Source organism: Molossus molossus, unplaced genomic scaffold (assembly GCF_014108415.1).
Source record: "Molossus molossus isolate mMolMol1 unplaced genomic scaffold, mMolMol1.p scaffold_m16_p_16, whole genome shotgun sequence".
Lineage (NCBI taxonomy): Eukaryota > Metazoa > Chordata > Mammalia > Chiroptera > Molossidae > Molossus > Molossus molossus.
This window is the reverse complement of record NW_023425351.1, coordinates 44,073,493-44,097,499: the sequence shown is the minus strand read 5'-3', so window position 1 is coordinate 44,097,499 and position 24,007 is coordinate 44,073,493. Positions and strand designations below refer to the sequence as shown.

At 41.6% G+C, this 24,007-nt stretch overlaps 1 protein-coding gene across 1 annotated transcript in view; it reads left to right on the top strand.

Annotated features, from left to right (window-relative positions):
- Positions 1-18,151, top strand: part of SNX31 (sorting nexin 31) — a 60,432-nt gene extending 42,281 nt beyond the window's left edge. Inside the window, exons 10-13 of the mRNA XM_036263836.1 lie at positions 1,853-2,056; positions 7,506-7,619; positions 9,661-9,738; positions 18,079-18,151. Coding sequence (XP_036119729.1) covers positions 1,853-2,056; positions 7,506-7,619; positions 9,661-9,738; positions 18,079-18,120 — 438 coding nt within the window. The 3' untranslated portion in view covers positions 18,121-18,151. The remainder of the gene's footprint in view (positions 1-1,852; positions 2,057-7,505; positions 7,620-9,660; positions 9,739-18,078) is intronic.
- Positions 18,152-24,007: the final 5,856 nt, after the last annotated feature.

Sequence of the window (24,007 nt, the reverse complement as noted above, 5' to 3'; positions counted from 1 at the left end):
ATAATTGAAAATGAGTGAATTAATTTGGAGTGGTCATTTGATCTAAATTAGAGATAGGCTAACTATGGCCCATGGGCTATGGTTGTTGTAAATAAAGTTTTATTGGCCCATAGCCATGCTCATTCCCTTATGTACTGTCAAGGCTACTTTTGTGCTAGAGCAGTAGAGGTGAGTAGTTGTAATAGAAACCATATACCCACAAATCGAAAATATTTACTATATGTCGCTACCGAAAAATTTACCAACCCCCGATCTAAATGAAAATATATAAATATACGTTCTGCAGTTATACAGATCTGCATGTGTTAAATGATCTTTTCCAGGTACAGTCGTCTTAAAAGAACTGATTTTTCGAGTAGATGATTCTTGCAGATTTCTGTCTCCTGGTTTTCAGACTGTCAGTAATGTCACTGCATCCCCCTGGCTGAGTGGCAAATGGCAGCACACATTTTGAGCAGTTACTTATTCATCACCACTTTCGTGAGCAATGGAGCCTAACTTTTAATTAAACAAATACTTCCTTCTCTGTTAGAGCATTGCAACCAAGACTTTATTATAAAATTCTTGATACTCAACAATAAAATAAACAGATTTATGGCATGTAATAAATAAGAAACTTGTGTGTTAAGAGCATGAAAGTGTGCGCTCTATGCCAGGATTATCCCACCCCTGCCCCACCCTTGCACAGGTAGGATCTTCTCGCAACCTGTCATTTCTGACCCAAAAGGAGGCCTGGCAACTTAGTGCATCTCTTCAGTTGAATGCACAGGCTGCAGCACAGGGAGCTGTTACAACAGGTGGTAGAGGGACTGGAGCCTCAAATACTCCTCCTGCCTGTACCAAGGGTCAGCGGGCCCTCACTGCATTCTCAGCACGTTTATCAGAGAACGCTTCACCGTGCTCGAAAGGGATGTGTCAGTTACCTTGCTTCAGGAAAGGACTGGGAAAGAACCAGGTTGTCCCTGGGGGCAGGAGGTCTTTCTGATTTAACCATGTGTTACAGTGAGAACTCTGCTCTGTGCTCAGACATCTCACATATGGTCAGTCAGGACCATGGGGAAAACTGGAAGAACAAGGTGGAGGTCACCTAGCTGATGCCAGGTTATTTAAATGTAATCGTTAATAATCACTTTGTGGGGAAAAAAAAATCCTCAATAGACGTTAATAGGACAGGCTGCTGGAACCACAGGTGTCAGCTCTAAATGTCCTCTGTCCTTAAGTCATGTAGGAAACAGAGGGAAAAGCTAAACCTTAAATGTTACATAAAGTGTTCCCCTGGCACTTCGAGACTGTCTGGAACTTTACTTAAAAAGCAGACTCTTCCTGCTCTCATTTCATGGCTGTTTCCAAAATCTCTTTTGGGGACAATTTATATGCCACCATTACATAAAGTAGCCTGTAAAAATGAACCACTTTCTTCCTACATAGACCTCAGCTTCGTTTTTTAAAAGACATTTTAAAGGTATACTTTTTGCTTATTTTGCTGTTACAATCTACTGAGATAGAATCATATCTTATTCAAGTGACTCTTTTCTTCAGCCATCCTTCAGGCAGCAAATATTTTCATTCCCATGCACTGAGCACTGTAATGGGAGCAGGGACATAATGGTGAATGAGGCAGAAATGGGCCCTGCTCTGGCAGGACACACGGTGAACTTCCCCGGGCCTCACTGACAGCGCTCAAGGGACATCGGTTGTCTCCCTCCGCATTGTGCAAAAGAAAAAGACACTCTTGCTGCTCTCAGTTGCATGTGTTTTGCTAGAAGGGCAGTAGCTTTTCACATGAGGTTTTCATCTGTTTCAAGTGATCGTTTGCTTCCTCCTCCCTCCCCCACACCTCCCTCTGGAGCAGTTTTTGGAGCTGTCCCGGGAGGTGCGGCACTATGGATACGTGCAGCTGGATCCTTGTACCTGTGACTACCCGGAACCGGGTTGCGGGGCTGTTCTTTCTGTTGGCAATAACGAGATCAGCTGCTGTGTAACCCTGCCTGACAACCAGACCCAGGACGTCACCTTCCAGATGAACAGAGTGAAGTGCTGGCAGGTCACCTTCCTTGTGAGTATCTCAGCTCTGCCTCACCCATGATTTAAAGTTCCCATTCATGACTTAAAATCCTGTTGTTTTTGGATGACAAAGTCGACATGGGAGACAGGTCTGCCATATGAATCAGGACCTCGAGTGAACGAGCATCTAAGCCACCGTAGGCATCACCCAGTGGTCAAATGTATTTATTGTCTGGTACAAGTACCCTACCCATTACAGTAGAGATGCCTACCTACCTTTTAACAACAGGCTTCCTACCTTTTAACAACAGGCTTCTCTGCTGCTTGCAGGGTGGCGACCGTAATAACAGCATATAGAAATGATAGCTATCATGTACAGAGCACATAATATGTACTTAGTACTGACAAGATCTCTAGCCTTGCAAACTGGATGCTGAGCAGGAAGCTATACTTAAGGATCCCTGCTATCCGTCATCCCTACATTGCTGTCTTCTCCCAAGAGAAACTCTAATGATCAGAGTTGTTGAGTGCCTACTTTGTACCAGGTGCTATGTGGGGCATAGCCACATCTATTGTTTAATTAAATTCTTACAGTAACTCAGTGAATTAAGTGCTACAAAGGAAACTGAGGTTAATTAGCAGAGGACAAACTCTGGTAGAGCAACTGTGGCTCCCACTTGTCCAATCCACAGGATCCAAGGGAATTTCTGATCCGGCACAGTACCTGTCTCCCTCACCCTCCTCCCCTATTTGTGAGCCACTTCTCCCGTTGATCACATAGAAAATGCTGGTGATTTGGGGTGTTCTATTTCTAGCATCTTTCCTCTCCACATTCTCTGAAATCAGTTACCCAGATTCCTCCCCAAGAGGCCAGTATTTCCTTCTGCCTTCTGGACATCTTCACTGGTGTCTCGTGAACGTCTCAGACTCAACCCTTCCCCACAGCAGACTCATCCTCTCCTCTCATGCCCACCCCAGGGCTCTTCCTCCCGTGCTCCTATTTTGGTAAATAGGACTCCCACCACCACCCGCTAATTGCCAAACCAGTAATGTTGAAATTACCTCTGACTTTATTTCTCTCTTACTTACATGTTTAATTGCTGGTGGAGACCTATCCACTTTATGACCTAACTACCCCTCAAAACTCGTCCTTTCCGTCCACCCTCCCAGCTCCGCCTCAACATTTCCTGCTTAGATGGACCCTGCTGCCTTCTAACCCTTCTCCCTGCCCACTCTTTCCCTTTGGGGTCAGAGAAATAATGTCATACAACTTCAGTCTTTTTAAACTTGTGGGAACTTAGTTTGTGGTCCAAGATTTGGTCTGTCTTGGTAAATGTTTCATGCACATCTGAAAAGAAAAGAAAATAGAGGGGTATTCGGCCCCTCTTGGGTGGAGTAGTCTATAAATGTCAGTTACATCACATGGTTGATAGTACTCAAATTGCCTATGTCCTTATAGATGTTCTCTCTTCTTGTTCTATCAATTATTAAGTCTTATCAATTATATGTCTTCAAATATAATTGTGGATTTCTCTATTTCTTTTTAGTTTTATCAGTTTTTTTTCCTGTCTTAGTTTATGATTCTAGTTGTTTGCACCATTGGTTTTTACTAGCTATACCCTTTAAAAAATTTTATTTATGGTCACTTAAGAGCTTTAAATATACATCTTTATCTTATTATAGCCTACTTTTAACATACCACTTCACAAGAAGTGTAAAAACTTTACAACATTGTACTTTTATTTGCCCCTTCAGTTGTATGTGATATCTGTTGCCATACTTTATTTCTAAATATAAGCCTCATGCTACATTATAATTATTTTTGCTTTAAATAATTATTTTTTAATTAAACTTTTAATTTTGATATGATTATAGATTCAAGTACAGTTGAAGAAATGGTGCAGAGATCCTGTGTACTCTTTAGCCACTTTTCTCAATTATTTTATCTTGCAAAACTATAGTACAATATCACCACCCAGGATACTGATATTGATACAATCAAGAATCAGAACTTTTCCATCACAAGGATCTCACATGTTGGCCTTTTATAGTTATACCCCCTTTCTCCCACGCACACCCCTCCTTAACCCTGTGCAACCACTAATCTGTTTGCCATTCCCATAGTGTCTCATTTCAAGACTACTATATGAAACTTCTGGAGGTGATGGATATTGATTGTGGTGACAGTTTCATGGATGTATGCATGTATCCAAAACTCATCAAATTGTATACATTAAATATGTGCAGTTTTTGCATATTATGCATCAATAAAACTGTTTCTAAAAATAAATACACATAAAATGAGGCTATGCATTGATCAGTTGGTAAAAATGTGATCAGAGGTTCATAGGAACCTAAACCTATATTTCTCCTTGGGCTATGATTCAGTACTTATTTTTCATCTCTAGAAGTTCCGTTTAGGTCATTTTATATCTCCATTTTTCTCCTTATCATGCGATATTTTTCTCTAAATTCTTGAGTATGTGGAATATATTTAAAGTAACATTTAATATCGTTGTCTGCTAATCCCATCATCTCTGTCATTTCTGAGTCTGTTTCTACTGATTGATTTTTCTCCTGTTTGCATTGCATACTTTCTCCTACTTTGCAAGCCAGGTAATTTTTCATGGGTGTGCTGAATATTGTGAAGTTTGCATTATTGAATGCTAGATTTTATTGTATTCCTTTAAGAGTATTAGACTTGCCCTGGCTGGTGTGGCTCAGTTGGTTGAGCTTCATCCTATGCACTTAGAAGTCGCTGGTTTGATTCCTGGTCAGGACACATGCCCAAGTTGTAAGCTCAGTCCATGGAAGAGGGCATGCAGGAGGCAGCTGATCAATGTTTCTTTTTCATTGATGTCTTTCTCTCTCGCTCTTTACCTCTCTCTCCCTACCCCTCCTATCCCCTTCTCCCTTCATCTCTTTTTAAAATAAAAAAATAAATAACATTTCAAACAAACAAATAGTATTAGACTTTCTTCTGGCATGCAATTAAGTTACTTGGGATTGGTTTGTTTTTTTTATTTATTTATTTATTTATTTATTATTTATTGGCTTGTTTTTAAGCTCTCTTAAGGTCAAGAGCAGTCTTGACCATTAATTTGGTCCTTTACTCATTAGCTGTCATTCTTAGGACTCTACCAATGTTTTGTTTATTATGGTCCCTCTACTCTGCTTGCTAGAAACACAGACTATATCCAGCCTGACTTGTGAGTTTCTGGAATTGTTCAATTTACTGCTTTTCAGTGGTTCTTTCCCCAGCCTCACATGCACAGATGTGCATGCACATCTGCACAACCCACACATGCGCAGATCATTACTCAGCCAAAGATATGAAAGGAGCTCTCAGGAGCTTTTTCTCTGTATAAAACCCTTGTCTTTGGTCTTCTGCCCCACGAATGCTAACCTGGACATCTTCAAAGGTTTACCTTTCTCCTCAACTCAGCATGACCTCTGGGCTCAGTTTGGGTTTCCCATCCTTGTACTGCATCCTGGAAACTCCTCCAGGCAGTAAGCTGGGTAATTGTAGGGCTCACCTCATTTGTTGTTATTCTTCCTGAGTTAACAGTTCTGTGTTATCTGTCCTTCAGTGTCTGAAAACAGCTGTTTCCTAGTTCAGTTTCTACATTGATGCTGTCAGACCAATATTTCTAAAATGTAAATATAATTGTATTATTATGTAGCTTTTAAAATCTTGTAATAAATGCCAATTGCCCTCAAGATAGATCCCAGACTCCTTAATTTAGCTTATAAAACCTGTAACGGTTAGGGTTCTTTGGTGGTAAGCAATAGAAACCAACATCGTGGCTCTAGTGAAAAAAGGGATTTATTGGAGGGATATGGGGTAACCCACTGCTTTATTTTTATTTTTTTTTCAAAATTTTTAAAAAATATTATTCTTTATATATTTCAGAATAGAAAAAAATGTTTATTCAACTAAGTGATTTCAATTATCTATGTGTTAAAATGAAATCCTACTGGTCAAAGCTCTGGAGAAGGGTAAATGCCCTGAATATTGAGGGGCCAGAGAGAATCCCGTTTCTGTAATCTGCTTGGTTCTCTTTTAAATGGGCAGGGTCTGCTTGAAGCTCAATGCACAGGGTGCAGACATCCCCCAGTCCCTTTGACCAAAGTTCATCGAGAGAAAGTATAAAGGAATTCCAGGTGGGCAGGGTCGACTGGGCCAGGTCTTGGTGCCCAGCCAGGTGCAGATTCCTGGGCCGCCCAGGTGCAGATTCCGGGCTGTCTGCTCTCAGGACTGTGAGGGGCCTGGGTGTGCACACGGGTCCCAGCGAAGGGCACACTTGGTTCCGCTGCCTGCTGGAGTGTGTCGGAGTTCACTAGCTGGCCCTTTGCCCCTTTGTGTGCCTCTGGGACCAGCCTGATTCGGTGGGCCATGGGCACCGTGAGGAGGCTTGCTGTTCTCATGGTCAGGCTCTCTCCACTTCTCGTAGACATAGGTGGCAGAGACAGCACCCACCGCCAGCGCCTTGAGGCCCAGGAGGACAGCTAGGGGAATGGAGTGGCTGGTACCACGAGTACTCTGTCACTCACGGTGAGCTGAGTGCCTGCCCCAGACCTGAGCTCCGTGTCCGGGCGGGGCTTCCACTCCGGAACTTCACACAGTAGCGCATCCCTGTGTCTGCTGGGTGATGTTCCTGATGCGGATGGAAAAGTCCATGTGGTCTCTCCTCGTGGTGTCTGCGACATTTGTTACTCAGTGGGAGAGGCTGTCTTCTTTGAAACTGTAGGTGAGCTCCCGGCCTGGCTCTGTCCCCCTGAACCACAGGGTGGGCCCCATGGGGAGCAGGGAGGTCAGAGTGCAGATCAGAGTGGCCGTCTCTCCGGCTGCGAAGGACACTGACTTAGGCTGAATCACCTGCAGCTCCTCTTCTGCCCCTGCTAGGGTCTGGCAGAGGGAGGGTGACTGGACGGGAACTGTGTGGTGACCCTCGGGATTTGGAGGGGGGCTCGGAGCTTTTGCTGAGTTGCTGCCACGCAGGACGGTGGCCATCTTCCTCCTTCCCAGGGCTCTGGGGAAAGGCAGCTGCCCCTCCCTCAAAGATTCCGTAACCCACTGCTTTAAAGGAAAGCTTGAAACAGAGGCTTAGGAAAGTCAGGAACCAAAGGAGCTCAAGGTTTCTAGGAATTCTTTATCAGGATCTCCTCCTTGGGTCTCTGCTGTGGAATAAAATGAGGGGCACATTTGTTCAATTGGCCTGAGTTTGGGTCATGTGACACCTCCAGGGAGGTAGCATTCCCTGATAGTCCTACCTGTATTCACAGTGGATGAGAGATGGTTTTCCCGAGGGAATATGAGACTCCATCCCCAGGAGAAAGAGAGATGGATGCTGTAGAGCAAACCTCACAGGTGCTTTCTACCAGGCTTTTCGGATCTGGCCCTAGCCTGCCTCTCCACGCCTCTTCCCTCACCACCCACATGCCTTGCAGCCTGTGCCACTTACACTTCCACTGAATATCGAATATCTTTTCCTCCACAGGGGACTCTGCTGGATATGGATGGGCCCCAGCGAACTCTCAACCAGAACCTGGAGCTCAGATTTCAGTACAGCGAGGATAGTCGCTGGCAGTGGTTTGTTATTTACACCAAACAGGTGAGCTCTCAGGGAAGAGCATGAAAACCTGTACTGAAATCTCTTGCTTGCTGGGGTGGACACAACACTTTACCCTACTCCTTGCTAGTCACTAGAGTATGCTACACACCCTCTTTTGGGGGTGTGATGCTCTTTTTTGTTTTGTTTTATTTTACTAGTCACCACAGCCTTCATATCAATTAGAAATGAATTTAGTTACCATATAGCAGAAGACTCCAGTAACAGTGGCTTCAGCCAGGGGTCAATAAGCTTTGTCTCAAAGGGCCAGATGGTAAATATTTTAGGTTTTGAGGTCCATTTGGTCTCTGTTGCAACTACTCAATAATATGAAACATTTTTAGAAAAAGGATAGGATGGTTACTGAGGCAAGATTTGCAGTCACTTGGAGAGACGTAGAGAGATTTCGGTATTGAAACCCCCCCCTTCTCTCCTAGACTGCTAAGTGCAATAGTTAAATAGTTTTATAGTCTTTTAATCTAGTCTGTAGCAAATGAGTTTAAACCACCATAGAGAGGTATAATAAACATTCTTTTAAAGGATTCCTAGTACGGCCTTATTTCCTTTGGAGTGTGGGTTTATTGATGTGTACTTGGGGACTACTTTTGCAAAAGGAGAAATGTGCCTTGTATGCCTTGTAAATACATACAAATGAGGGCTTGGCCCAAACCTTTCCTAGGTCCATTAAACAAACGCTCAGTCCCTTAATATTTAAAAAAACCTTACCTGGTTTATAGCAGAGTCCTAACCTACCTATCTGTGTACATTGTGTAGTAATATGGAAGCCGTCTGAACCTGTGGGACACCATTACACATCCTTTCTATCTGCAGCAGCTCAGGCGGTGGTGTTGAACTATTTCATACCCTGGTTTTGTGTCGGTTACATACATGCACAGATAAACAGGGCTAGTCTTTATCAAAACCAGGAGGTTAAAACGTGTTGTGTAAAAGCCTCCCATCTGTTCCTCTTCCTCATTAGTGGCGGTGCCTTTCTTCCCTCTTCCCACATTTCTTGCCCCCGAAAATGAAATAAATTCCTATCATGCTCTACAGTCCTGCAAGACTTTGGGTTGTTCCCTCTAAGTAGTCCACTCTCCCTCTAATTATTTCTATGAACTATCCTCCAAGAGTTTTCTACATGAGCTACTACCCCAACCTGAGTTTTCTCCTCTCTTCTTCTCATCACCCCTCCCAAGTAAAGTGACCATCCTTTGGCACACACTAAGGTCCTATAACCTCAAACTTTGAGCTTCATTTGTCTCAAACCTTGGTAGGGCCCAAAGAGAAGAGAGCAAGTCAAGAATTAAGAGCAGGACAAGAGAGAAAAAGGATTCGTGGGAAAGGAGCAAATGGGAAAATCAAAGAGAACCTTAAATTTGGCAAGTAGAGGTGAAGATCCTGCAACAAGGAAACCCCAGCTTTTGTGTAGCACAATGTATAATGTGACTCTTTGACTAACCACGATGAGCCAACAATAGAGCCACAGGTGATATTGGGGACAGCTGTAAGTCTTGAAAGTGAATGATGAAAGCTACCAGATAAATAAGAAAGTAAAGAAAAGCACCTTTTAATTTTTTTTTTAGTTCATTAAATGCCATAAGGTCTAATATATTCTTTCAAACAGGTTGCTATTTATGCCTCTTAGATATTATGCATACAGTTAACTATAAGATTGACCAACATCAGCTTATTTTATTATAATAATAAGTAGTTTTTATTTGTTATTTGTAAAACATGAGATGCTTACAAAGTAATAGAAAAAAATAGGATGTGAGGGGGAAGTTTTAAGAGTGAAAAAGATTAACAATGAGAGCCTGGCCATTGTTCATCTGTCTTTAAATTTTACTGTAAATATATCCACATATTGAGAAAATTTCTGGTGACTTGTTAATTACATCTTATGCTAATTTATGGAAGTTAAAAAAAATCTAAATTCATACTATTCGAGGGCAGAGCTCAAAATCTGTCTAGTGGTGTGAGGAGGGAAGGAAGAGAATAAAGATCTCTTTAACTGAGAGACTTTCTTTATTTTGGGATTTCTTAGGCTTTTTTGCTGAGTAGCTGCTTGAAAAAAATGATCTCAGAAAAGAGGGTAAAGCTAGCTGCAGAGAATCCAGAAATGGTAAGTGCTCTTATCTGTGTATGTTTTTCACTTTAAGGTCCCATCAGCTGACACTAAAGTACACTGATCAACTCCTTGGGCCTGGAGGGAGGAATCCAGCAGTGAGCTCCTCTGCCCTCTGGGAGCTCAGCCTTTAGAATTCAAACCATTTTCCCAGAGAGGATGATCCCTGGATAGCTGGGAACTCGCTAACCCTCTGCACTGTATCCTTGTATTTCTGCCTTCCCCCAAATGGGAGAACCTGGATTTACTATAAAAGCTACAGAATAAAGTCAGGGTCTTGAGAGGTCTTTAACACAGCAGCAATGATCTTAAACAAGCTCTATAGTTACTATGTCTCTAGAAGGAGTCCCCAGCCTCATGACACTTCCACTGTGCCAAGTTAAAATGCCTGTAGCAGTTGGGAGAGCCATCAAGTAAAAGAAGCTCTCGAGCCTGTAATTTTTTCTCACTGTAAAATGAAACTGTTTTTTCCAGTTTAATAAAGGCCTAATAACTCATTGAAAGGGTTGGTGGCAGGCTGTAAAAAGAGTTACTGTGATAGAATTACTTTCTACTTGCTTTGTCACTATTATGATATAAGGATGTCCCTAATAAGACAGTGTAGTTTGATCTTTTTTTTTTTTTTTTTTCATGATTACAAATACTAATGCCTGGTTGACATTTATAAACATAATTCTTTTGCAGAATTATACCCCAATTTTAAAAAATACAATAGAAACATTTGGAATTGTTTCCTAAGGTTTTCATTTAAATTTAGTCTTTTATAAGAGGACGGATGACATCTTTAACATTGCTCTTTCTTGACTTGGCTGCTTTTTCCAAGAAAATAGTTTCATTTTATCTTTATTTCTCTTTCAGAGCTGAACATATTTTTCCAGGGAAAATAAAAATGTACAGTTTTGGTGTTTAAACAATTCAAAGTGTACTAGAGTACCAAATCAAAGCAATAAAAAAATCAAGGGTGCTCTTTTTAAAAGAGTAATGAAATATAACCTCTTAGGCAGGATGTATCCCCCCTAGGCGCCAATGATTATATATTTAAAAAAGGAGAAGAAAGAGAAAAGTAATTAGCTGAAGTAGTTCCATTAAAAGGGAGAAGTGCCCTCAAATGTGGTTAAATAAAATGCAAGCTACTTGATGCAAGGAAATACTTCTACAATGACTAGCTAAAGAGCTTGCTCAATAATAGAAGGTAGTGATCTATTCAAAGTTTTCAAGAAAAGCAGCCACACTATATTCCTTAGAGCCGCACACAAATTAAAATGTATAGTTTATTCCTGTGGCTGATTGCAAAATCAGCATATTAGTCATTATTTGTATTGCTTTATCCAAATACTTAACAAGTTTTATATCCAAAACATTTCTTTATTTCTTATTTATTTAAAAAAATTTTTTCTTTATGGATTTTACAGAGAGAGGAAGGGAGAGGACGGGAGAGAGAGAAACATTGATGAGAGAGAACATTGATTGGTAGCCTCTTGCATGCCCCCCTCTGGGGATCAGGCCCACAACCTGGGTATGTGTCCTGACTGGGAATCGAACCTGCAATATTTTTGGTGTATGGAACAATGCTTCAACCAATTGAGCCACCCAGGTAATTCCAAAATTTTGATAATCATGAAGAATCTGGGGGAGAGAGAGAAATTGAGGAAACTGTAACCAAATGAACCCCATAAATAAAACAGATGGTCCCTAGAAGCAGATTAAATGGTACTGTTTTAGCCTAGTAAAAAGAAAGGAGTAGACTTCCAGTCAAGATGGCGGCGTAGGTAAACGTGGTACTGCGTCCTCCCACAACCACATCAAAGTTACAACTAAACTACAGAACAACCGTCATTCAAAACCACCTGAAATCAAGCTGAATGGAAGTCCTACAACTACGGAATTAAAGCAGCAGCCACATCCAGACTGGTAGGAGGGGCGGAGGCGCGAGGGCCAGTGGTGAGACAGACTGAGGGGTGTCTGTCCCACACCAGGTGCCCCGCTCAGGGTTCCAGTGCCAGGAAGAGAGTCCCCATAACTTCTGGCTGGAAAAACCAGCGGGAACTGAGGCTCAGGGAAGCTGAGGCGGCTGGAGCCCCAGGCAGCTCCTTAAAGGGCCTGCGCAAGGACTTTATCGGACTCTCTCCCTCTAAGCTTGGAGGGGAGGCAGCTCGAGGGGCGCCAGAGACATACAGGGAAGAACTGAGCTGTTTGGCACTGGAGCGAGGGCTGGAGAGGGGGCTTTCTCCGGGACAAACGTGCTGCCAGAGGCCTTTGTTCCTTTGGTGAGCCCTTCCCTGGGGCAGCAGACAGAAGCCATATCTGGGATTCCAGCAACCTGGCTCACACTGGTAGCCCCGCCCTGCTGACTCCCTGAAGCCCCACCCCGCCCCACCCCGCCCCACCCCGCCCCACCCCGCCCCACCCCGCCCCACCCCGCCCCACCCCGCCCAACTTTCAGGCCCACCCAAGCTGTTGCCACTTGCTTAACCATAGGATTGGCCTGTCTTGGATCCTGCTTCAGGTTTTTCCTAAATTCTTTCAAACTAGCAGCATCTGGTCTCAGCTAGCCCCATACCTCTCGTTAAGTAATACACAGAAACAAACACAGAGAGGCAGCCAAAATGAAGATACAAAGAAACAGGTCCCAAATGAAAGAACAGAACAAAATCCCAAGAAAAGAACTAAGCGAAATGGAGATAAGCAACCTAACAGATGCTGAGTTCAAAATACTGCTTATAAGGATGCTCAATGAACTTAGTGAGGGCCTCAAGAGCATCAAAAAGGACCAGTCAGAAATGATGGATGCACAGTCAGAAATGAAGGAGGCATTAACTGAAATAAAGAATAATTTACACAGATTCAATAGTAGAGTACGTAAATCCAAGAAGTAAACCATCGATTTGGAAAATAAGGAAGCAAAAAACACCCAATCAGAACAACAAAAAGAAAAAGGAATCCAAAAAAATGAGAATAGTGTGAGGAGCCTCTGGGACAACTTCAAGCATGCCAACATTCGCATCTTGGGGGTGCCAGAAGGAGAAGAGCGAGAACAAGAAATGGAAAACCTGTTTGAAACAATAATGGCAAAAAATTTTCCTAACTTGGTGAAGCAAACAGGCATACAAATCCAGGAAGCACAGAGAGTCCCAAACAAGATGAACCCCAAGAGGCACACACTAAGACACATCATCATCAAAATGCAAAAGGTTCAAGACAGAGAATCTTAAAAGCAGCAAGAGAAAGGCAGCTAATTACCTACAAGGGAGTTCCCATAAGGCTGTCAGCTGATTTCTCACAAGAAACTTTGCAGGCCAGAAGGGAGTGGCAAGAAATATTCAGAATGATGAAAAGCAAGAACCTACAACCAAGATTACTCTATCCTGCAAAGTTGTCATTTAGAATCGATGGCCATATAAAGACTTTCCCAGACAAGAAAAAGTTAAAGGAGTTCATCACCACCAAACCGTTATATGAAATGATGAAGGGTCTTTTTGAAGAAAAAGATAAAATATATGAACAAACAAAATGGCAATGAATGCATATCTATCGACAATGGAATCTACAAACAAAATGAACAGGTAGAACAGAAATATTCTCATAGATACAGAGAACATTTTGTTGGTTGCCAGATGGGAGGGGGTTGAGGAAATGGGTGAAAAAGGTGAAGGGATTAAGAAGTACAAATTCATTGCTAGACTGACAAAACTCAAAGGGAAAGGGGTTGGCGGGGTGGGGAGAAATAAACCAAAGGACTTATATGCATAACCAATGGACACAGACAATAGTGTGAGAAAAGGCAGGAGGGGAGCAGGAGTGGGGAGGAGGGGGGTCAATGGGGGAAAAATGTGGAACATCTGTAATACATTTTACATTCAATAATAAAGATTTTAAAAAAAAAAAGAAAGGAGTAAAAGAAGAAATTTAGTGCCAACTTACCCTAGCCACTAGATCACCAGGGACCTGGGTTTTAATGCCAGCTTAAAGTTAATTGATTTAGTTAGCTTTAGGCAATGCTTTCAAAGGTAGATTTGAAATGTTTATGAAGAGATCATTAAAATTGCAAGTCAAACAAATGTGCTAAAGAAAAATGTAAACAGTCAATGATATAAAAGTCATGTTAAATTTTTTTTTTATCCACACCCGAGGACATTTTTGCATTTATCTTCAGATAGAGCGGGAAGGAGAGAGGGAGGAAGAGAGAGAGAGAAACATCAATGGGAGAGAGACACATCGAGTGGTTGCCACCCATACGACCCCAACTGGGGCCAGGGACAAACTGCAACTGAGGTACGGGCCCATAGCGGGAACTGAACCTGGGACTCTCTGGTCCATGGGCCGATGCTCTAACCGCTGAGCCAAACCGGCCAGGGTGATGTTAAATTCTTAAAGGCAATATTAACTGCAAACCAGAAAGAATAAAAAATGCTCCTACACTAATGTCTAAATAAATTGTGTTAATATTTGCTACTTTTAGCTAGAACAGAATTATAGGGATTGTTTTATTTGAAAATAAATTATACTAGGAGTAAATTTGGCTACATATTTTTTAAAAAGTGTCATCAGCAAAAGAAAAGTTTGTTTCTGTCTCATCTAAAAGAAGCTCAGAGGTAGGCAGTCTAGGGCTGATGCAGTGGCTCATGATTTCACCAGAGACCTTGTGCTCTGCCATTTTCAGTGGCTTTCACCTCATACTCAAGACGGCTGCTTGAGCTCCAGTCATTACATCCACATTCTAGGCAACAAGTCTGAGGAAAGTATGAAGAAGGGCCCATCTCTTTTCTTTAAGACATTATCTCAGAAGTCCCACACAAAATTCTGCCTATGGCTCATTGGCCAAGAGTGAGTCACACCACAGACCCACACCTAGGTGCAAGGGAGCTGGTTTATTGGGTGTGTTGTTGTCTCTCCAAATAAATTCAAGTGTTATTACTGTCAATGAAAGGTCACTGCCACCAATCTAATACCAACAGGAATTCCCAATCTGGGGTGCAGAAAGAGTTCGAGAAACTTTATTTAGATAAACAGTTTGCAATCTAGAGCAATGCAGCCTCCATTGAAAACTGAAAGTGCTCTCCACCCAAACAAAGAGGAGGCCAGCCTTGGTCCCTCTTTAGTTCATTTTTATGCTAACAAGGAATCCAAATTTGCACAATTTGATTGGTCTAAATAGCACTGTCCTGATTGGTCTAAACTACACATACAGATTGGTCATTGTTAAGCCTCTCTGATTGTTTGGTAAAAATGCAAATAAGGATATAGCTTCACAGCTCCAATTGGACAGGAGAGGTCTCAGCCCATTGGTCAAAATATGATTTCTAAACTCCTTTGTAAGGGGGGGCTCCAGATGCAGAAATGCAGCGCAGGAGACTTGGCAGCTCAGTCTGTGGCTTTCCCCTAATATGCAGTGTGTATATTAGCCTCTGTAAACAATGGCTGCTAGATTCTGATTATGAACATGGGCCCAAATAACCACAAGGAGTCCTTCTTGGCAGATAGATTCCTTCTCAAGTCCCACATTACTAAGAAAGAAGGACAGAATGGATAATGGTGTAAGCTACCAGCAAATATAAAAAATATAAAAAACACCAAGAAAAGAAAACATGTATTTTATGCAACAGATGTGTTCCTAATGAGTTTCTCAAAGTGTATCGTTGTTACAATTTTGTATATTGAACCATAATATGAATACATGAGAGCTAACAAGAATATGCTGGTGAATAATTTTCTGAATTAAAAAACATTTTATGTTGCCCTGGCCAATGTGGCTCAGTCATTTGGAGCGTTGTCTCATACACCGAAAGGTGGTGATTCCGATTCCTGGTCAGGGCACATACCCAGGTTGCCGATTGGATCCCCAGTCGGGGCACATGTGGGAGACAACCACTTGATGTTTCCTTCACATTGATGGATTTCTCTCTCTCTCTCCCTTTCTCTCTCTAAAATCAATTTTTAAAATATCTTAAGAAAACATTTTATATGTTCAATAATCCATACTTTGATTGTTTTATTAGTTTATATATTTTTTCATAGGTTCACTGTAAAGTGGGTCTGGCTCTCCCAGTTGGTTTTCTGAAAAGTTTAGAGAACAGGATGGCCTACTGCTTCCTGCTTGCCTCTCACCCCTTCCCAAACTACCATCACCATACAGACCGTTTTTCTCTCCACTTTTCTTTCATTTTGGGTAAGATCAGACCATGTAAAAGGCCGCTGGGCTCAGAGAGGGGTGCTTTGAAGTGTGTTCCTGTTATGTGGTAATGGGGGGACACACCAAGGGCACTGCTGTCTGAGGTCCCAGCAATGTCAGCCTTTGAAGAGCTTGTCCAGTTCAGAAAAACAGAAGTACAGACATATTACAGCTGGACCAAGAATGGCCTGAACATAGCAGGAGGACAAAGTTTTAGAGATCCAGGAGGAGATTACGATGTGGGACTAAGGGGTTAGATTATTAACAGAAACGACTCTGTCGATGAAGGAGAAAGTGCAGGAATACTGCATCACGAAAAAGGATTAGCTCCCCCCCCAAGTTTTATCCCTTCTAGTATGTAAAATATTTAAAGCCTTATTGAAATAAGTTAAGGAAACAGATTATATCAGAAATCTCTTAACATCTGTAGTGGGTTCTTTTTTTATTTATTTTGATATAGGGAAGAGGGGAATGGGATTAGGAGGGAGAAAAATTTCAGATTTTCCCCCAACTCTGTATTTCATTGCACAAGACTACTTACAAACTATAATGTAATATTGTAAAATGATAGTAATAAGAATAGTAAAACACAAAGTATCAGAGCATTACTTTCTCATTACTGAAACTTAATGACTGACTTTATTTTTAAATTGCTGAGATAGGTCTCAAATATATGAATTTTTCTATTAAGAACACTAACCTAAAAGAAGCCCTATGCATATTTCAAAGCAATATGTTTTATAATAAAATTAAGTTAACTATGGTTAAAAGATAATATTCAGTGGTTGAGCATCAACCCATTCACTAAGAGGTTGCTGGTTCGATTCCTGGTCAGGGCACAGGCCTGGGTTGCAGGCTCAATCCCCAGCAGGGGGCATGCAGGAGGCAGCCAATCGATGTTTCTCTCTCATTAATGTTTCTCTGTCTCTCTCTCCCTCTCCCTTCTTCTATCTCTAAAAATCAATAATAATAATAGAAAAGATAATGTTTTTTGGTTTGTTTTTAATCCTCACCCGAGGATATTTTTCCATTTATCTTCAGAGAGAGTGGGGGAGAGAGAGAGAGAGAGAGAGAGAGAGAGAGAGAGAAACATCGATGTGAGAGAGACGCATTGACTGGCTGCCTCCCGCATGACCCCGACCAGGGCTGGGACTGAACCTCAACCAAGGTATGTGCCCTTGACCAGAATCAAACTGGCAACTCTTTGGTCATTGGGCCAACGCGCTAACCGCTGACCCTAACTGGCCAGGGCGATAATGTTCTTTTGTGATGTTGTGGTATTTATCCCACTTATTTGGAATGTCCTGCTCTATAATCTCATGAATAATAAGCAATAACAAATGACTTAATTAATTCACCCTCATTCTGTCATGTATGAATGCCTGTATTTACCATGCAATGATTAGAAACTGAGGACCCAGCGTCAAGGAGCTTATTTGTTGGAGGAGAATGGGGTATTTATTTCTCCACTCTGTCCCTGCTGGATCTCTGCAGTTGGCACAGCCCTGTACCTGGGGTTACACTCCTGTGGGTGGCCTCTTCTCCCTGCAGCTGTAGCTACTCCCCTTCCAGTACCACCTGCTCTCCTTGCCCAGAGGTGGGAAGAATCAGCACCACACCCTAGTCCCTGGGGGCCCCAACATCCCTTCATTGATTACTTTAATCCTGTCCCCACCTCCATTAAATAGTTCCTTTTTAAAACTTCCCTCAATCACCCCAAGAGGGCGCCATCTGTTTCCAGTTGGGACCCTGGCTGTTATATTTTTACCTTAGGTACATGAGGTAGATTCAAGTGTCTTGAACTTCTGCATGATTCTTCCCTTGACTAAAGGTGCCTTTTGATTAACCAAAGCCCCATTTGGTTTTGATTCAGCATATGGATCGGAGCTCTGTGGATTATTTCAGGATTTAGAAGTTCATTTTATTTTGCGTGAAGTCCCTTTAGAATCTGTGTTAAATCACAATATCTATAGTCAACTACCAAGGTTAAACATTAAGCTTCACTTGACTTCTGGCAACTCAATTACTGTATCATTTAGACACTTGCAAAAGAAAGGGGAATGTACAGATGTGCCTGCTGACTGGCAGCCTTCGGGCCATTAAGAGGATTACTGTGGAAAGGGAAATGTTGCTAATTAAACAGATTATCTGTGTGCTTGCTTCTCCAGGCTGTGCTGACTGACATTTTACTAATCTCTTTAGCAGATTGAAGTTCCGGAACAAGGCAAAAGTAAAAAATACCACATTCAACAAAACCAGGTCTGTGAGTAAAAGTATGTAATTGATACATTATAATTTTGATAAATCTGTCGTTTTTCCCTCTTTAAGTAACCAAAGTCATTCTACTTTTAATAATAAGCCAGAAGTCTCCTTTTCAGAAGCTCTTCCATGTAGTTTAGGTCAACTGAAGGGCGGTTGGAGAAGTATAGCATGTTTATTGTAGCATCCATTAGGGCTAGGAGAAATACTTTTCTGAGTTTTTACATAAAAAAATTTAAGAACATAAAAGACTTTAGTGATTATCTTCTACACCCCATGCATTTTTTGAAAAATACTTTCTAGTTTGTGTATTTTTGTTTTATGGATTTCCTACAATGTACTCTGCACAAAACAACTTTTTAAGTTTATAAAATACATTTTTGAGCATGTAGGTCTGCTGTGCAGATAACAAAAACAAAAAATCATAATAGAAAGCATTATTGCCAGGCACTGTTCTAAGCACTTTTATATGGATTAATGCACTCATCCTCACCACCATCTTGTAAATCAGAGAGGTTAAATGACTTGCCTCAGGTTGCACAGTAATCAGGGGTGGAAGGAAGCAGGCAGTGTGACTCCAGAGCTGTGCTTTTAACTACATTTGCTAACTCTTTCTTTCTAGGTTCAAATCCTAGAATAGGTGAATGAAATAAAGGTGACCTCTTAGTAGCATTTGAATGGAATTTATTATCCAGTTGCTGTCACAGGGTCTGCTGTGTATATAAAAATACTTAGTATAGGGATAGTATTTATAAGTATGTAAGTATATGAAGCCCTTTCTTGAGTGAATAAGCTCAGAAAAAAGTTTAAAACAGATGAAATGCAAAGCTTTCTTTTATAATAACATTTCCGGCTGCTTAGATCAGAGACGCGAGATGAGAACTCCATCACTTACTATGTGTCTTATGCAAAAAAATAAATGTGTCTACAGGCTCCAGAAGCACTAATTAAAGTGCAGACTCCTGGACCTCACCCCAAAAGATGGATGCAGTAAATCTGGGGTAGGGACCCTGAATCAGAGTGTATAACAAGCACCTCAGTGGGAAACACTGCACCAAGCTTCAATTTCTTTAACTGTAGAGTATGGGGTAATCCAGTTCAGCAGCATAGTCAAATTGTAGAGCTGTGGTTCTCAACACTGGCTATACATCGGAATCACCTGGGCATATGTAAAAACGAATGATGGCTGGCTGGCTGGGGCCTGGCAACAGCATTTTTACAAGTTCGCAGGTGGTTTAATGTACAGCCAGGACTGGAACCATTGCTCTAGAACAGTGGTTCCCAAAGTGTGGTCCCCAGAACAGTGTCATCAGCATCCTTTGGGAATTTACTAGACATGCACATTCTCAGGCCCCAAACCTGCTGTATCAGGAACTCTGGGCCTGGGGACCAGCAATCTGTGTTTAGCAAACCCTGCAATTCAGTCTGATGCAGGGTTTGCTACAAACCTTCAGTGAGTGAGAAGTCAGCCTTCAATATTTATGAATCTCAAAGACAAGGGCTATGGAGAATATGCTTTGGCCCTGGTGGAATAAATTTGAGAGCCACTGTCTTGGAACAACAGGCAACACAACATGCAGCACAACTGTAATCAACACCGAGGCCAATCTCTCATCCTCTCAGATGACCAGCAGTGCCAAACAGGCATACGCCCTCCATGCTCTGGGCAGGGCCAGCATGTCAGAAGGGGGCCTGGCATCCCACCATATTGAATTCCAGCTTATTTTAGCAAACCTTTTTCTTTTATCTTCATTTTTATTATTTATTTATAAGTTTTTATTAAAGTATAGTTGGTATACAGTAGCATATTACTTTCAAGCCTACAATATAATGATTACACATTTATTTACCTTATAGCAAACCTTTCTATAGAGCTTATTCTGAGCCAGGCACTGTTGTAATTACTTTCCATATATAATCCATTTAGTCCTCATAACAACTCAGGTATTATTATTATCCTTGTTTTTGTTTTTTAAGATTTTTTATTGATTGATTGATTTTAGAGAGAGAGGAAGGGAGAGAGAGAGAGAGAGAGAAAGAAAGACTGGTTTGTTGTTCCACTTATTTGTGCATTCATTGGTTGCTTTTTGTATGTGCCATTACCAGGGATCGCACCCACAACCTTTGCATATAAGGACAATGCTCTAACCAACTGAGTACCTGGCCAGGGCTTATTATCCTTGGTTTATAGCCAAGGGAACTGAAAACACACAGAAAGGTTAAGTAAATGGTGGAGCCCATGTCCAATTCCAAGTAGTCTTTATTTGTTGTTTAACAAATAAAGTTTGTCCTTTAACCACTCTGCCTCATAGGAAAAAATTTCAGCTGATCTACTCATTGAGATGCCCACATTTATTCCACCAGGGCCCTTGTCTTTGAGATTTCATAAATATTGAAAGCTGATTTCTCACTCACTGAAGGTTTGTAGCAATCAGAACTTCTTCAAATATTTTTAAATAAATATATTTTGTAAAAATTTGTATTTGTGTGGAATGTGCACTAAAGATTTGGGTTGAACTTAAAAGCTGAAAGTCATGTGGCTGTGTAAGAGGGGAAAAGACAAGAGAGGCAGATTCAAGTGTTTTCTGGAGACATCCCAGTGCTGGAGGTGGTCTGAAAAGGGCTACCTTGGCATACCAGCAGGGGGCACTCGCAGGCCTAAATGTAGCTTTTACAGGATAAAACCTTTTAGAATAACCATTGCTTAAACAAATGTAACTTTCTGTTGCCTTTTTAATATTGTTTTCTCTCTTTGTTTAGTCTTTATTAAGTTTCTTAAAAATAAAAAACCTTGGTTTTATAACTTAAAAATATAAATTATTTTCATTTATTTTTTAAAATCATTTTTATATTTCAATTACAGTTGACAAACAATATTATGTACGTCCCAGTGAGTAGACATTATAAAACTTACTAAGTGATCATCCTGACAAATTTCATACCCATCTGACACCATACAGAGTTATTAGACTATTATTGACTATATTCTCTATGCTGCACTTTACATCCCCATGACTACACTGTAACTGCTAATTTGTACTTCTAAATCTCTTCACCTTTTTCACTCATCCTCCCAACCCCCCTTCCCATCTGGTAACCATCAAAATGTTCTCTATATCTATCAGGCTGTTTCTGTTCTGCTTGTTCCTCTATTTTGATTTTTAGATTGAACTGTTGATAGATGTATTTATTGCCATTTTATTGTTCATGTGTTTGATCTATTATTTTTTTCTTCTTCTTAAAGAAGACCCTTTAACATTTCATGTAATATTGGTTTAGTGGTGATAAATTCCTTTAGCTTTTTCTTGTTTGAGAAGCTCTTTATCTGAGCATCAATTCTTAATGACAGCTTTGCTGGGTAGAGTAATCTTGGTTGCAAGTCCTTGCTTTTCCATCACTTTGAATATTTCTTGCTACTCCCACCTGGCCTGCAAAGTTTCTGTTGAGAAATCAGCTAACAGTCTAAGGGGAGCTCCCTTGTAGGTAAATAACTGCTTTTCTCTTGCTGCCTTTAAGATGATCTCTTTGTCTTTAACCTTTAGCATTTTAATTATGATGTGTCTTAGTGTGGGCCTCTTTGGAATCATCTTGTTTGAGACTCTCTGTGCTTCCTGGACTTGTATGTCTATTTCTTTCATCAGGTAAGAGAAGTTTTCTGTCATTATTTTTTCAAATAGGTTTTCAATTTCTTGCTTGCTCTCCTCCTTCTGGCACCCCCATGATGCAAATATTGGTGTACTTGAAGCTGTCCCAGAGGTTGCTTATACTATTTTCATATTTTTGGATTCTTTTTTTCTTCTTGCTGTTCTGATTGGGTGTTTTTTTGTTTCCTCATATTCCAGATTGCTGATTTGATTTTTGGCATCCTTTAGTCTACTGCTGATTCCCTGTAAATTATTCTTCACTTAGTGTATCCTTCATTTCTGACAGGTCCTTTTTTATGTTGTTGATGTTCTCACTAAGTTCCTTGAGCATCCTTATAATCATTGCTTTGAACTCTGTATCTGATAGTTTGCTTGCTTCCATTTCATTTAGATATTTTGATGGAGATTTCTCCTGTTCTTTCATTTGGAACATTTTTTTTTTTTTTTTGTCTCTGAATTTTGGCTGCTTCCCTGTGTTTGTTTCTATGTATTAGATAGATCTGCTATATCTCATGGACTTGGTAGAGTGGCCTTGTATAGTAGGTGTCCTGTAGAGCCCAGTGGCTCAGGCTCTCCAGTCACCTGAGCTGTGTACTCCATGTGTGCCCCTGTGTGGGCCATGTACACTGTCTTGTTGTAGATGAGCCTTGATTGCTGTTGACATCACTGGGAGGGATTGACCCCTAGGCCAATCGGTTGTGAGGATCACTTGCGACTACAGCAGAAGAGCTGCTGTGTAGGAGCTGACCCCGTGGAGCAGGACTTGCTTCAGTAGAGCTTTGGTGCTCACTGAATTCACCCCTTGAGTGTGTCACTCATGGTGGCAGTAGGGTTATAATCTGGCATGACTGAAGCTGACCACCAGGTGCACTGGCTCTGGGGCCTCCCAGGAGGTGCAAAGTCAGCCACTGCCTGTGCCCTGCCTGGGGCCACCCAGCTCCCGTTACAGAGTGATCTGCAGATGGCTGCTACTTGTGTTAGGCTTGAAGGTGCCAAGGAGAAGCCAAGCTATAACCAAGGTGGGCTGCTGCTAATGCCAGGCCTGGGGCCACTTAGAGAGAGGTATAGTGCATGTGCTGAGGCCAGCTGCTACTTGTTTGAAAGATTTTAAGAAAGTCTGAAGCAGCCTAGCCGGTGTGGCTCAGTGGTTGAGCGTCGATCCATACACCAAGAGGTCACCGGTTCAATTCCCTTTCAGGGCACATGCCCAGGTTGTGGGCCAAATCCCCAGTGGGGGGCATGCAGGAGGCAGCCAATCGATGTTCTCTCTCATTGATGTTTCTATCTCTCTCTAAAATTCAATAAAATAAATAAATAAATCAATAAAGAAAAAAAAAAAAACTAAAAAAAAAAAGAAAGTCTGAAGCATGAGCCAAGACAGACCATTCATATGGAATGGAAACAGCTTGGGTGGGCCTACAAGTTGAGTGGGGCAAGGTCTCAGAGAATTACCGGGGCAGGGCAAACAATGTAAGACAGGTTGATGGAGACTCAGGTATGATGCCTGCCTATCAGCTCTGTAGCAGGGAGGGCTCAGCAAAGGAACAATGACTTCTGCTAGCACTTCTGTCTGGGAGAAAGCTGTCCCTCCCACACACACACAGCTCTTGCCCTGATGCCAGACCATTTAGTTCCTTCCCATATGTCCCTGGTTCCTTTTAAGCTGCTGCCCCAACGCTGGAGCTCAGAGTGAGTCTGAGTTAAGTCTGGGCATGGGCCCTTTAAGAGGAACTGCCTGGGACTCCAGAAGCCTCCATCTTTCTCAGCTAGAATTCCTGCTGGTTTTTATAGCCCCAAAATATGGGGATTTCTCTTCCTGGTACTGGAACCATGGGCTAAGGGGTCTGGTGTGGGGCTGGGACTCCTCACTTCTCAAAGGGAACCTCTGCAACCAAGATATCCCTCCAGATTACCACAGGTGGGTGTGGAAGCAGCCCATTCCATGCCTCCACCCCTCCTACCAGTCTCCATGTGGCTTCTCCTTTAATTCCCTAGTTGAGGACTTCCGTTCAGCCAGATTTGAGGAGGTTCTGAATGATGGTTGTTCTGTAGTTTAGATGTAATTTTGATGTGGTTATGGGAGGAGGTGAGTATTGCATTTATCTACACCACCATCTTTGATTTCTTGTTGCAGTTTTAGTATTAAAATCTTTGACTTTGTTATTGTTGTTATGGAAATTATTTTCTCCCATAT